At 48.4% G+C, this 13,950-nt stretch overlaps 1 protein-coding gene across 1 annotated transcript in view; it reads left to right on the top strand.

The window, feature by feature from the left end:
• Positions 1 to 13,950, top strand: part of TECPR2 (tectonin beta-propeller repeat containing 2) — a 94,438-nt gene that overhangs the window by 62,717 nt on the left and 17,771 nt on the right. Inside the window, exons 16-17 of the mRNA XM_036264929.1 lie at positions 824 to 1,057; positions 8,770 to 8,918. Coding sequence (XP_036120822.1) covers positions 824 to 1,057; positions 8,770 to 8,918 — 383 coding nt within the window. The remainder of the gene's footprint in view (positions 1 to 823; positions 1,058 to 8,769; positions 8,919 to 13,950) is intronic.

Below are 13,950 nucleotides of genomic sequence, written 5' to 3' on the forward strand. Positions count from 1 at the left end.
TGGGTTCGTTCAAGCATCAGCACCACTAGGAAGTGGATAACGTGGTCAGAGCAATAAGATGCTTTCTCGCCAGGTTGTTCTGACCACAGTTCTGAAATCAGTAAGCTCTGAAAACCGTAGGTTAGTTCCTGAGTTTGGCACAAATTCATTTGGCAGCCAAACCTGACCTGAGCTGCTGCCAGGCTGTCCCGCTGCTGATCGTGACTGCGCTTCACAGGTGCTGCCCAGCTCCCCGGGGCTGGGACGTCAGTGTAAGGCGTGCCCATTGCCATGGGTTTCAAAATACAAAGAAACTGAATTACAAAACAGACATGGCTACAAGTTTTAGGTAATAATTTAGATAATACATTGTGGCCAAGGTTTTAACTTCCCTGAGGGTTATTTACATTTTAAGCTGAATCTACTGAACCTAAGGACTCAAAAAATGGCGCAGGGATGAGAAGAGAAGGCTCTCCAGCTTTGGGAGCCTCCTCCAGCAGCATCCTCCCACGCAGGCCTGCCCCTCAGCCCACTGCAGCAGCACAGGTGAGCTCCGGGGTGCTGTGCTTCGGGGTCCTGCTGACCCCACTTCTTCCGGAGCACTGATGGAGCACCGAGTCAGGCCACATCATAGCTCCGTGGAATCTCATTGGCCCTGCTTCTTTCATTTCTTTAAACTGTCCTCGGCTTGTTTCTTGCTGAGTCACAGGTGCCCCTCTGACTCTAACGTAAAGCAATCTTCCGTCACGTGGTGAGCAAATGGGGGAGCCATCAGGTGTCAGCTGCCCAAAGGCAAAGACTGCCTGGTGCTGTCTTCAGTGACACATGTGAACCTTTTCCGCAGGAAGCTCCTTGTGGCTGTGCCAGGGCAGCAAAGACCTGTACAGCGTCGGCGCCCAGCACGCCCAGTCCCGCCTGTCCACAGTGCAGCTGCCTCCCGACACCGAGATGAGGGCCTACGCCGCCTGCCAAGACGCTCTGTGGGCGCTGGACAGCCTGGGCCAGGTGTTCATCAGGACGCTTTCCCAGAGCTGCCCCACCGGCATGCACTGGACGCGGCTGGACCTTTCCCAGCTAGGTATGCGTTTTGTGTGGCACACCTGCCTTAAGCTGCACTGACTGTGCCGCTGACAGGTTCCCTGGGCTCGGCGTGCGCAAGTGCTTGTATGACGTTTTGTAAGTTGCTGGATATCAGGAGGTCGATTAGCCCCTCTTGCAGAGTAAGTGGGCCTCTTCATTTTGTAGGAGTTTGGCTCCCCACTTCGGTCTGCAGGGTTTCCAGAAGCAGGAGGAGCACAGACCCAGAGGCAGCTCCCCACAGAGAACTGCTTCAAGTAATCCTGTGGGTGCCACTGCCTCTGCCGGTGTCTGAGTGTGGCACGCTGCCTCCTGCCTTTTAGTCTGGAAGGATGGGCGTGTCCTACGCCAGGATCAGCGTCCTGTTTACCTGTCTCCTCCCAGCGCAGAATAGCCGCTCAGCAAGCAAGGGTCGGTTCTCAATCAGACTGGAGAGATGCTGTGGGTGTCCAGCTAATCTCTGAATCTCCCCCCACCCCGGGGTTACAGAGCAGGCCAAGTAGCCTGGTGCTGTTTATAAATAATTGATTCATGTTCCAAGAAATAAGATAATAGAATGAGCCCATAACATTAGGTTGTTCTCCCGGCGAGTTCTTGATTGAAGAGCAGGTTGGGCGTGGCTGGTCTGAAGGCAGAAAGCATGCCAGGGCTCCAGAGGGCCCTCATGAGCCTCAGAGATGTTCAGTCATTCTGTCCCCCGTGCTGGCAAACTGATAGCCAGTAGTTTTGTTTGTATAAGCACTTGATTTTGTTTGTTTATTTGTTTGTTTGTTTAATTTAATTAAGCACTTGATGTTTAAGAATTGAGTCACACGTACTCACACACAGAAGGAGAGAGAGAAAGCAAGAAGGGAGCAAGGAGGATGTGCTGTCTGCTTCTCCAGCTGCCGGGGCCGCTCACCACCCATACAGCTGGTCTCAGCCCATGTGGCTCAAGGGCACCATGCACACCTGTCTTCATTCTGTTGTCTAGTAAGACCCCCAAACATGGTACACTTAACTAAAGAAGCAGGTTGATTCTCAACTAGACAAGCGCGCTCTGTCCAAAGCTGGGACCTTTTGACTCTTCATGCTTTTGGCCTGACACACTGTCTTTGGACCTAATCCCAGCACCAGGACCAGACACCTTCCTGCTTTTGAGAGCATTTGCCAGCTGTTGTTACTGACAGTGACTGACCCAGCGAGGCTGTGGCTGGCCGTGGCCCTTCACCTGTCCCAGGGAGCCTTTTGTGTATTCAGAGAGCCCACCAGCCCAAGCCTGTCTCCATGGCCCCAGCCAGACCATGGGAGATGCCGCAGGTTCCTTATAGAGGTACGAAGCCCAGGCATGGTTGTGTGCTCCCTCTGCTGAGAGCTTAGATGCAGTGAGTGGGTGTTGTGCCTGGCTGCACCCAGTGGCACCAGCTCTGCCCGAGGCCTCTAGGCTCCAGCCCACAGCGCTGCCTCCCTTCATGTTCAGCCTGGTCCTCCTGGTGCCAGCTGGCAGGCTGGACCAGGGCAGGTCTCGGAGGTGCCCTTGGGCTTCATTGGGGTGGTGGCCATTCTTTCTGGGGAGAAACTCAGCTTTGGTAGGATAGAGTCTTCATTTGAGAGTGGAGGGAAGCCATACCAAGGCCATTCTGAGTCCAGGATGTGCTTGGCCGTTTAAAGCACAGGCAGGAAGTGCTTGCTGCAGGCGCAGTGCAGGAGCAGAGGGACTGAGCCGCCCTGCCTCCTGCCTGCACATTCGCTGTTAGCAAATCAGTGCCAGGATCCAGCCAAACCTGGAACGAGTCACACAGAGAGCAGGTGGCAAGTGGCAGACCCAGAGGCAGTGCTGGCCCGATGCAGAGCTGGCCCCGGGCGTGCTGCTGGTTTCCCTGTCAACCCCAGCTCCTCACCTTTCTAATGGGGACAGTAGTGCCCGCCCCAGAGAGGTGCGAGTAAGCATCCGGTGTAAATGTGGACTGTCTGGGGCAGGTGCGACATGCCACGTGAGATCACTCTCAAGCCATCATCAGCTACACAACACGGCAGGCTGGGGGGGGTTCACGGTGGTGGGGGCAATTCCAGGAAGCACGGCTCATATTCTAGGTTCTGTGGATTTGTCTGGGTGACTGGCTGATACTGACGTGATGCAGAAAGACTGCTTTCCCCATTTCTGACGTCCCTGGGGGAATGCAGCAAGTCCAGAGTTGTAGGTTTTATGTTGGGACCTCAAGGTGGGCAGGGTGCAGTGTCGGGGGTGCTGGCCTTTCACAGTGCCACGGCTGGGCCACCGTGTATTCCATTATTGGGTTCTCGCCAAGTGTGGTCTGTGTAGTCTGGGACAAACAGGTAAATGAGGGTTTTTAATTATTATTTAAATTAGGGGTCCTGGCCAGCCTTAGAGCATTGGCTCAGGACCAAAAGAGTTGCAGGTTCGATTTCAGTTAGGGACACGTACCTCGATAGCAGTTCGATCCCCGGCCCTGGTTGGGGTCATGCAGGCAACCAGTTAGTGTGTCTCTTTCACATCAATGTTTCTCTCTCTTTCTCTTTCCCTCCTTCCCACTTAGCTGAAAATCAGTGGAAAAATATTCATGTGTGAGGATTAAAAAATAATTAGGGAGTGCAGGATGTGAGTTGTGTGTGCTCACTGCCCAGCACCCCACTGCGTGCTGTGGCAGGCTGTCATCAGGCAGCGCATCGGGTGGCCAGCAGGGTGCAGTCTAGGGAACGCTTTGCTGGCCTGACCAGCCTGCTCGCTCCCGTGAAAGTGGGCGTGGAGGGTGCTCACAGCAGCGGCAGGTGCACAGCCTTCTCAGGGCTCGGCTCTCCGTGAGGAGCCTGCTCAGTGTCAACCTCTCCCAGCCACACTCTTCCTGGCTCCACTCTGCTGCCACTGACTCCCGCCGGCCCAGGCTGCCTGCTGTGCTTCTCTCCCGGCCGCTGCGGTCAGGGCGTCTCTTCCCCCTGCCCTGGGAGCTCTCTGGGCCGTCTCGTCCTGGCTTCCCTCGCGTCACGGCTGGGGCAGAGCCCCACTCACCACCTGCACTGCCACAGCAACCGCCCACGGCTCCCGGCGTGCCCGCCCTCCTGAAGCACAGCCCTGGTGGTTTCCGGCAGCATCGCCACAAGAATCAAGTTCCGGCCCTCAGGTGGCACCAGGGCGCTGGCAGCCTGGCCCAGCCTGCGCCCGCAGCTCCGCTCTGCCTGCTCCTCCCTGGGGCCTGGGATGTCCTCTCTGCTCTTTCCTTTCTTCAGCTCTGCTCCCGCAGACCTCAGGCGAGACGTCCGTGCCCTCAGCTCTCCCCAGCAGTACTGCGTCATGACACCTTGCCCACTGTGTCCCCTGAACATGGCTCCTGCTCTGTCTCAGGAGCCCTGTCAGTCTGATCCTGAGGCGTCCACACACGGAGTGGGGTGCTCTGTGGGCAGGGACCACATCCGGCCTGTCAGGAAATTAAACTGTCAGGGAAAGTTGTCATGGTGTGTAGCTCCATTTCTAAGTGATTCTGGGATACGAGTTTCATTCCTTACTAATACCCACACATAAAACTGCCTAAGATGCAGATACACGGTGCTGCCACAACGCGTTCGTTAGTTGCCACCTGCCTGCCCGGGGCACGAGGCAGGTGATGCTGGGTTCATCAGAGCTGTGCAGAGGTGTGCTTAGCTCCTTTCTTCTCTGAGTCCTGGCCTTTCTGTGCCTGACCTCAAGACGTTAAAGTGGTAACCTGTCTTCTCGGCGCTGACAGCGTGAGCTAGACTACTTCATGCCAGCATTGACTTTGGGTAGTGCCAGGTCGTTGTAAGGTCTGGAATGTCACTGGTCTGCTCCACATTGCAAACGGAAGTTGCAGTTTCAAGGATGACATTAGCAAGTGTCAAATCACAAACACAATTTCTACCTTTAATTTCTTCTTGAAGATGTAGCCTCCCTCTTCTGTACCCCCGTACAAGCCACCAAGTCCTTTGCTGCTCTGAGGTGTCATGAAGGGAGTCCTTATACTAAATGTCTAGCTGTTGAACCCAGTGATAAAGACAGTGTGGACTGTGGTGTTGTGCAGCCCTAGTGTCCAGAAGCAGGTTTGCATCATTTGGCAGGTGTTTAAATGCTCTGGTGTGCACGTGAGCAGTGTGTCAGTCACCCCAGGAGGTTAGCACAGTGATGCAGTTTGTAATTGTAATCCATCCGGCCTCCGCACTGGACGAGCAAGTACTCCGTGTCGGGTCATGCCTTTAGTGACTTAGGCAGAAAATTGTTTTATAAGTAGGAAAACACCAAATAGACAACACTTTTTGTTAAGGGGAGTTGTCTGATAACGATGAATAAAGTAAATAAAACTTTTTGTTTAATGGGAGAGAAAAACAAAACAGAAAGAAGCAGGAGAATTGCTGTGTGTCTCTCAGGGCTATGTAGTGACAAGCCCCAGTATCAGCGACTTCACGGTGAGCACTGCCTTCCTCTCCCACAAGCGCGGCTTTCAGCCTGTCAGTGTCATGGATGGTCATCCCCTGGGTGGCAGCTTACTGATCCCACTAGGGTGCTCTGGCACCAGCATCTTGGTCACCGCAGCAGGGTCAGCCGCGATGCCCAGTGCCAGCTCTCATGGTTCAGTTCAGAAGTAACATCACTTCTACTCACAGCCCACTGGCCGGGGAGCCATGGAGTGTGGAGGGCAGTCGTGTCTGCCACCTGTCTCACCTGTCTCCTCTGTGGACTGACAGCAGCCTGGGAGACCCTCTGTGAGGCAGGACATGGCAGAGTAGCTCTCATGGAACATCTGTAACCTGTCTCCTTGATCCAGAATAAGCTGGTTTGCATACTGCAGTTTACATTCTAGCAGCCCTTTGAATTTGTTCTAAGGGAATGTCCTCCTTGTCAGGTGAACCCCGTGTTCTGCCAGTGGTGGTGTTCCCTGTACACTCTGAAAGGCCGACCGGGGTGCTGCTGCGACCACGTGAGTTCCTGGAGCAGCCACTGCCCGGAATTCCTCAGGGCCAGCTGAAGACGCCAGCACAGAATTACCTTTCAGTTAGCATTTCTCCTCCGCTATTTCTGGGGTTTACTGCTGAAGCTACTTTATTGTGATCGGTACAGATCTTTTCATATATAATTTAGTACCCTAGGGAGTCTGATTGAACTCCCTGGTAAGACATTCTATAAAAGATTAAGGGAGGAAAAAATATAGTTCATTTCAGTGTAAGAGAAATCATCATCTGGGAAATGCACAAAGGAGTACTGAGAACTTTTTGTGTAATGGAGTCAATACTTTTAGGTTTGTCACATGCCAAAGGCACGTGACAGGATTGCCACATAGCAGGACCCGAGCCTGTTCTGCAGACACATGGCTGTCACCTGATGCCAGCGACAACTGTGGGAGGTGGCCAAGAGCCTTGTGCCAGCGAATGCAACTGCAGCACCTTTTCCCCAGTTGTAAAGTCCAAACGACATCCTCCGACCTAGTTCAGCTTGAAAAATGGGTGAAAGACTGGAATGGACACTTCTCAAGAGAAGTCACACAAGTGCCCTTGAGCACAGAGATCCCCAACACCGCAGGTCAAAACCCCGGTAGGATTCCACTTCACACCTACTAGGATGGCTGGTGAAAAGGTGCCACCGGGGTGCTGGGAGCAGTATGGTCAGCTGGGGACACAGGGGGGTTCTTTAAAAGGTGAACATCTGCCCTGTGGCCCAGCAGTTCCACTTCTAGGTATGATTCAAGAAAAACAGTCCTGCTGGTGTGACTCAGTGGACTGAGCATCATTCGATTCCTGGTCAGGGCACATGCCGGATTGCAGGCTCAATCCCCAGTAGAGGTCGTGTCGGAGGCAGCTGAGAGATGCTTCTCTCTCACATTGATGTTTCTATCTCTCTCCCTCTAAAAAGTCAATAAAAACATGTATTAAAAAAAAAAAAATGGGAAACAGCACATGTTCCCAAAAAATCTGCACGAATCATAAGAGCAGCTTTACTCCTAATTGCAAAAAGTGGAACTGGCCCAAATGTGCATCTTCAGGTGAATGGACCGGATAACTGGTGGTCAGTGCAATGGAATAATCCTCAGCCGTGAAGGAAGTGACACTGAGTGAAAGAAGCCACACCCAGAGTGTGTACCTGTGATGCCGTGGACATCTAGACCAGGCTGGACTCGTCTACGGGGATAGAAGTCCGAGGAGCAGTTGCCTGGGGCAGAGGGAGTGACCGGAAGGGGCCTGAGGGAATTCTCGGGGGTGTTGAAATGTTCCATGACTTGGCAGGATGTGGGTTACCCAGATATGTCCATTTGTCAAAGCTGATTGAACTGAACCATGAGGTCTGCTCCCTGGACATGGCGTCCCAGAGGACAGTTAGCTGGTGTGGAGAAGCCAGGCTAGCCTCAGCTCACCTTCAGCCTCCTGGCTTAGCCACGCCCTCGCCGTGGGACCTTGAACAAGTCTTCGTGTCTGAGTCCCGAAGGCCTCGTGTGGACTGGGGTGCTGTGGTGAGGTTCGAAGTGAGGCTGTGAAAACGGCTGCGAGCCTGTCCTGCAATGGCCAGTCGGTGATGGCTGCCGCTGTGGCTCTTCTGCCAATAGACTGTCAGTCAAATGCAGCTTCTCTTTAAAGGCTCCATCCTCTTCAAATCAGCTTCCTCAGCAAGGAGAGAGAGAAACGGAAGAGGGAAGATTCAGGGAGTCTTTGTTAGTTCACTTTAATTCTAGTTAGCATCAAGATTACCTGTAAAGCCCGGCTGGTGTGGCTCAGTGGTTGAGCACCAACCCATGAACCAAGAGGTCACCGGTTCAATTCCTGGTCAGGGCACATGCCCAGGTCATGGGCCTGATCCCCAGTGCGGAGCATGCAGGAGGCGGCCAATCGATGTTCTCTCTCATCAATGTTTCTATCTCCCTCTCCTTTCCTCTCTCTCTAAAATCAATAAAGAAAAAAAATTAAAAAAAAAAAAAAAAAAAAGGTTACCTGTAAAGATGAGTTCCTTTTCCCTAATCCAGAATTTGCTGGTAATAGTCACATTATCTGGTGGCACTAACCATGCACCCATGTGGAGATGCCAGTCCCATGCTTGGTGGCTCAGGGCACCATGCTGCGGCTTCTGGGCTGCCTCGCCTTGCCACAGAAGGGCTGCTGTGTGGCCTCTGGCAGGTGGCAGAGCAGCCAGAGGCCTTAGTCACGCTCCTTGTAAATTCCTTTGCAGTACAAAAATCAAAGTTGATAGCCAGCCTGTGTGGCTCAGTGGTTGCGCGTCGACCAGTGTACCAAAAGTTCACCAGTTCAATTTCTGATCGGGGAACATGCCCAAGTTGTGGGCCTGATCCCCAGTGGGCGGCATACAAGAGGCGGCCAGTCATTGTTCTCTCTCATCAATGTTTCTATCTCTCCCTCTCCCTTCCTCTCTCGCTAACATCAATAAAGAAAAATTTTTTTGTTTTAATCAAAGTTGATAGATTCAATAAAAGATTAGTCATTTTACAAAAGTAATTCGTGCCCTGGCCGGTTTGGCTTAGTGGTTAGAGCATCGGCCTGCAGACCAATGAGTCACGGGTTCAATTTCGGTCTAGGGCACGTACCTCGGTTGCGGTTTGTCCCCGGCCCTGGTTGGGGGAGGCAAACAGTAGATGTATCCCTCTCATGTTGATGTTTCTCTCTCTCTCCCTCCCACTCTATCTGAAAAATAATGGAAAAATATCCTCAGATGAGGATTAAAAAAAAAGTAATTCGTGTTTGTGTGTTTCCTTTCCTTGTCTCCAGGAGCTATAAAACTGACGAGCTTGGCATGTGGAAATCAGCACGTGTGGGCTTGTGATTCCCGGGGAGGCGTGTACTTCCGTGTGGGAACCCAGCCTCTGAACCCCAGTCTGATGCTTCCGGCCTGGATAATGATTGAGCCACCTGTCCAGGTAAGCTCGAGTTAACGGATTGCCAAGTTACTTCTCTGTGGGACAGAAGCTGTTAGGATGCTTTTGTTGGAACCAGCGCCTCGGCTGCATAGGTGGGCCTCCCAGCAAAGAGGGGCAGAGGCGTGTGTCCAGGAACAAGGTGGGCCCCATTCATTGGCCTCCCAAACTTGGAATTTTAAGTTTGTGGAATTTAGAGCTGAACAGATTGTTAAAATCTCAGCCAACACTGAATTTTTTCTCCCCCCAAATAAAAATATTTTGTTTCTAACTTTTTACAAAATGAGCATTAATTTTTAAAATCAATATCCGAAATTGTAAAGAAGAAAGTAAAAGTCACTTAAAATTTTGTCATGGAGATAATCTATTAGTATCAGCATTTTGTGAGTGCCTTTCCTGGTTTATTCGAGAAATTCTAGCTCCCACTGTTCCCAGTGCCCAGTATCTCAATTCACAATGTATTCTAAATGATTTTCTCTTGCTGTTGACTGTTCCGCCGCTGAATCAGAAGCAGGAGTCTGACTCCAGTGAACAGTTCCCTGAAAGATCTAATGGCCTTGGTTGCTATGCTGAGTACATTTCTGTTGAAATTTGTAATAAGGGGGCTGTTGGTCCCCATTGTGTGACTTGTTTGGAAAGAAAAACATAAGTTGTCATGCAGAGGCCGCAGAGGGGCAGGAGTGGTTCATCTTTGAACAAAAGAAATGCTTGAATGTCACAGGAAGGAAGCCCAGGGCTTGGGTAAAGCCCCGTGTTCATAACGTCTACATTTTGGGCGTCATAACTCAGGGATGGGGTGACAGAGTCGAGGGGCAAGGTGCAGGGCCAGACATGAGGACCATCAGTCCTGCCCCTCGGACCTGGGGCGTGTGCTGGGCGGCCCGACAATGGAACAGGAGTCGGTCTGGAGTTCTTTCAGGTCACTGGTTAGCGGTCACGGCCACAGGGAGGCTCCGTGTGGCTCTTCCTCCTTCACAGGGCTCCGGGGAGAGTGAGTGCAGCACTGTGCACGTGGCACTTTGTGGCTTAGAAAGCGCTGTGCAGACACGAGGGTGCAGAACAGCGGCCAGTGAGAAGATGTTGGGCACTGTGGGTGCCCAGTGGTAATGGCAGGCAGGCTGACTGCTTAGTTTCATCACTGCTCTCAAAGTCTCTTTAGAGAAGGCACCTCTTGTTACCTGACTCCTTTGGTCAGCACCTTTCTTCGTTTTTCTTCTGACAGTTTTATATTATTTTGTTAGAGTTATAATTTCCCCTTTTACAGTATACAGCCCAGTGGTTTTTAGTGTATCGACAGAGTTGTGCAACAATTATTACTCTCAAATTCCAGCACTTTCCATTGCCCCAAAAAGAAGCCCTGAGTAGTGACTCCCTTTTCTCCCAGAACCCCCACACCCTCAGCCTCTGGCAGCCACTGATCTTTCCATATCTGTGCGTTTGCTCCTTCCATACAAATGGAATCGTACAATAGGTGGCCTTTTCTGCTACCTTTCACTGAGCATCATGTTTTCTAAGTTTACAGTTAAAGGGGTAGCATTATCAGTACTTCATTCTTTGTATGACTGAATGACATCCGCTGGATGGATATATTACATTTTGTTTATCTGTTCATCAGCTGATGGACACTGGGGATGTTCCTGCTTTCTGGCTTTTGTGAGTAACGCTGCTGTGGACATCCACGCCAAGTCTTCGTGGGGGCATGCATTTCAGTTCTGCTGGGCACGCTGCTTTAAGTGGAATTTCAGGTCACATGGTGATGGCACGTTTAACTTTTTAAGGAACTGCCAAACTGTTTCCACAGCGGCTGCACCATTTCACGTTCTACCAGCATGCATGAGGGTTCCAATTTCTTCACCAAAAAATTTTCCTTACCCAGTTTTTCTTTTTTTATTCTGATCATCCTGGTAGGTGTAAAGTGGTATCTTATTGTGGGTTTGTTTTTGTTTACAGGGTAAAAAATGTGTTGAAACAAGAAAGGTTAATTTGTGTATTATATAGGTTGCTGAATGTTTCAATTTCTATTAGAACAGTATCTGATCCAGATTGGCACTTTTTATTATAATTCAACTGTTTTTTCAATTGAGATGTAATTGACATATATTACTTTCAGGTATATAGCATAATAATAATTCAATTTGGATATATTGCAAACTGATCACCACAGTAAGTCTGGTGAACATTTATCATGATACGTAGTTATAGTTTTTTTTTCTTGTAATGAGAACTTTTATGGTCTACTCTTAGCAATTTTCAAATACATAACACAGTATTATTAACTATAGTTACCATGCTGTTCATTAGATCCCATGCCACTGTGGTTTCGAGTTGATTTCCCTAATGACTAATGATGTTGAGTATGTTTTCATGTTCATATTGGTCATTTGTGTAACTTCTTTGGATAATTGTACATTCACATACTTTGCTCATTTTTGGATTGGGTTATTCATCTTTTTTGTTGAGTTGTAAGACTCTTTTATGTATTCTGGATACCAGATCTTTAATAGATAGGTGATTTTTTTTTTCTTTATTGATTTGAGAGAGAGGGAGAGGAAGAGAGAGATAGAAACATCAATGAGAGAGAACATCAATTGGCTGCCTCCTGCATGCCCCCCACTGGGGATTTAGCCACAACCTGGGCATGTGCTGTGACCAGGAAATGAACCGGTGACCTCTTGGTGCATGGGTCGATGCTCAACCACTGATCTATGCCAGCCAGGCTCAGATAGACGATTTACAAATATTTTCTCCCATTGTCTTTTCACTTTCTTTATGATGTCCTTTGCACAAAGGTTCCTTATTTTGATGAAGTCTAATTTATATATGTTTTTATTTAGTTGTAGTGCTTTTGGTGTACTAAGAACCATTGCCTAATCCTAGGTTAAGAAGATTTATGCTGCCCTGGCCGGTTTGACTCAGCAGTTAGAATGTCAGCCTGTGGTCCAGAGAGACCCCAGTTCGGTTCCCACTAAGGGCACGTACCTCAGTTGCAGTTTGTCCCCAGCCCTGGTTGGGTCGTGTGGGTGGCAACCACTCGATGTGTCCCTTTCACGTCGATGTTTCTCTCTCTCTCTCTCTTCCTCCCACTCTATCTGAGCAAAATATCGAAAAATGTCCTTGGGTGAGGATAAAAAATAATAATAATAATAATAAAAGAAGATCTATGCTTATGTTTTCTTCTAGAAGATTTGTAGGTTTTTTTGGTTTTTTTCAATCCTCACCCGAGGACATTTTTCCATTTTTTGTTCAGATAGAGTGGGAGGGAGAGAGAGGAAGAGAGAGAGAAACATTGACATGAAAGGGACACATCGAGTGGCTGCCATCCACACAACCAACCAGGGCCGGGGACAAACTGCAACCGAGGTACATGCCCTTAGCGGGAACTGAGCCCAGGTCTCTCTGGACCACAGGCCGACACTCTAACCACTGAGCCAAACCGGCCAGGGCTATTTAGATATTCTTAAATCTCTTTCAATAGTTTTATGGTTTTCAGAGTATACGTTTTATACTACTTTTTTTTTTTTTTAATCCTCACCCGAGGATGTTTTTGCATTTATCTTCAGATACAGCAGGAGGGAGAGAGGGAAGAAGAGAGAGAGAGAAACATCGATGTGAGAGAGACACATTAATTGGTTGCCACCTGCACAACCCCAACCCGGGTGGGGGATGAACTGCAACCGAGGTACACACTGTTCGTGGGAACTGAACCCAGGACTCCCTGGCCTGTGGGCCGACACTCTAACCGCTGAGCCAAACCAGCCAGGGCCATTTTATACTATTTTTGTTCAATGTATTCCTAAGTTTTTTATTTTTTTGTATGTACATGGAATTATTTTCTTAATTTTATTTTCAGATTGTTCATTGCTAGTGTAAGTTTTCATGTATTGATCATGTATCTGGAAACCTTGATAAACTTGTTTATTAGTTCTAATAACTTTTTTGTAGATTCTTTAGGATTTTCTGTATACAAGGTCATGTCATCTACAAATGAGATCATTTTACTTTTTCCTTTCCTATTTGGATGTCTTTTATTTCATTGTCTTGCCTAATTGCCCTGGCTGGAACCTCCTGTACAATGATGAATAGCACTGGCAAGAGTGCACATCCCTGTCTTGTTCCTGATCTCAGGAGAAAGCATCCTGTTTTCACCATTAAGTACGCTGTTTGCTGTGAACTTTTCTATAGATGCCCTTTTGCAAATTGAGGAAGTTCCCTTCTATTCCTAGTTTGTTGAATGTTTTTATCATGAGAGAGTGTTGGATTTTGTCAAGTACTTTTTTTTTATATCTATTGAAATGATCATGTGGGTTTTTCCTTTATTAATATGATGCATGAACATGATTGACTTTGTATGTTGGACCACCTTTTATTTCTGGGATAAATCCTACAGGTCATGGTCACCGTCCTTTGTGTGTATTACTAGATTTGGTTTGCTAGCTTTTTGTTTAAGATTTTTGTGTCCATATTCATGAAGGCACTTGGTCTTTGATATTCTTTTCTTGTCGTGGTGTCTGGTTTGGGTTTCAGTGCTGGCCTTTTAGATGACTTGAGAAGTGTTTTTTTCTCTTACATTTTTTGGAAGAGTTTCTGAAGGATGAATATTAATCATCCTTTAAGCATTTGTTAGAATTTATCAATGTAGCCTGGGTTTTTCTTTGCAGGATTTAAAAAAAAATTACTGACTCTGTCTCTTTACTTGTTATAGGATTGTTCAGAATTTTCTGTTTTTTATTGATTCCGTGTGAATAGTTTGTCTTTCTAGGAATTTGTTCGCTTCGTCTGTGTTGTCTGATTTACTGGCACCCAGTTGTTCAGTTTCCCTTGCAATCCTCCTTATTTCAGTGAGGTGGTAGTTATAGCTCCTCTTTCCTTTCTGATTTTAGTAATTTGAGTTTCCTCTTTTTTTTTTCCTAGTTAATCTAGCTAAAGGTTTGTCCATTTTAATGATATGTTAAAAAATGACCTTTTGGTTTTGTTGACTTTTCTCTTTTTTTTCTATTCTCTAGTTCATCTATTTCTACTTCAGTCTTTTCCTTCC

The sequence above is a fragment of the Molossus molossus genome, unplaced genomic scaffold (assembly GCF_014108415.1).
Source record: "Molossus molossus isolate mMolMol1 unplaced genomic scaffold, mMolMol1.p scaffold_m16_p_1, whole genome shotgun sequence".
Taxonomy (NCBI): Eukaryota; Metazoa; Chordata; class Mammalia; order Chiroptera; family Molossidae; genus Molossus; species Molossus molossus.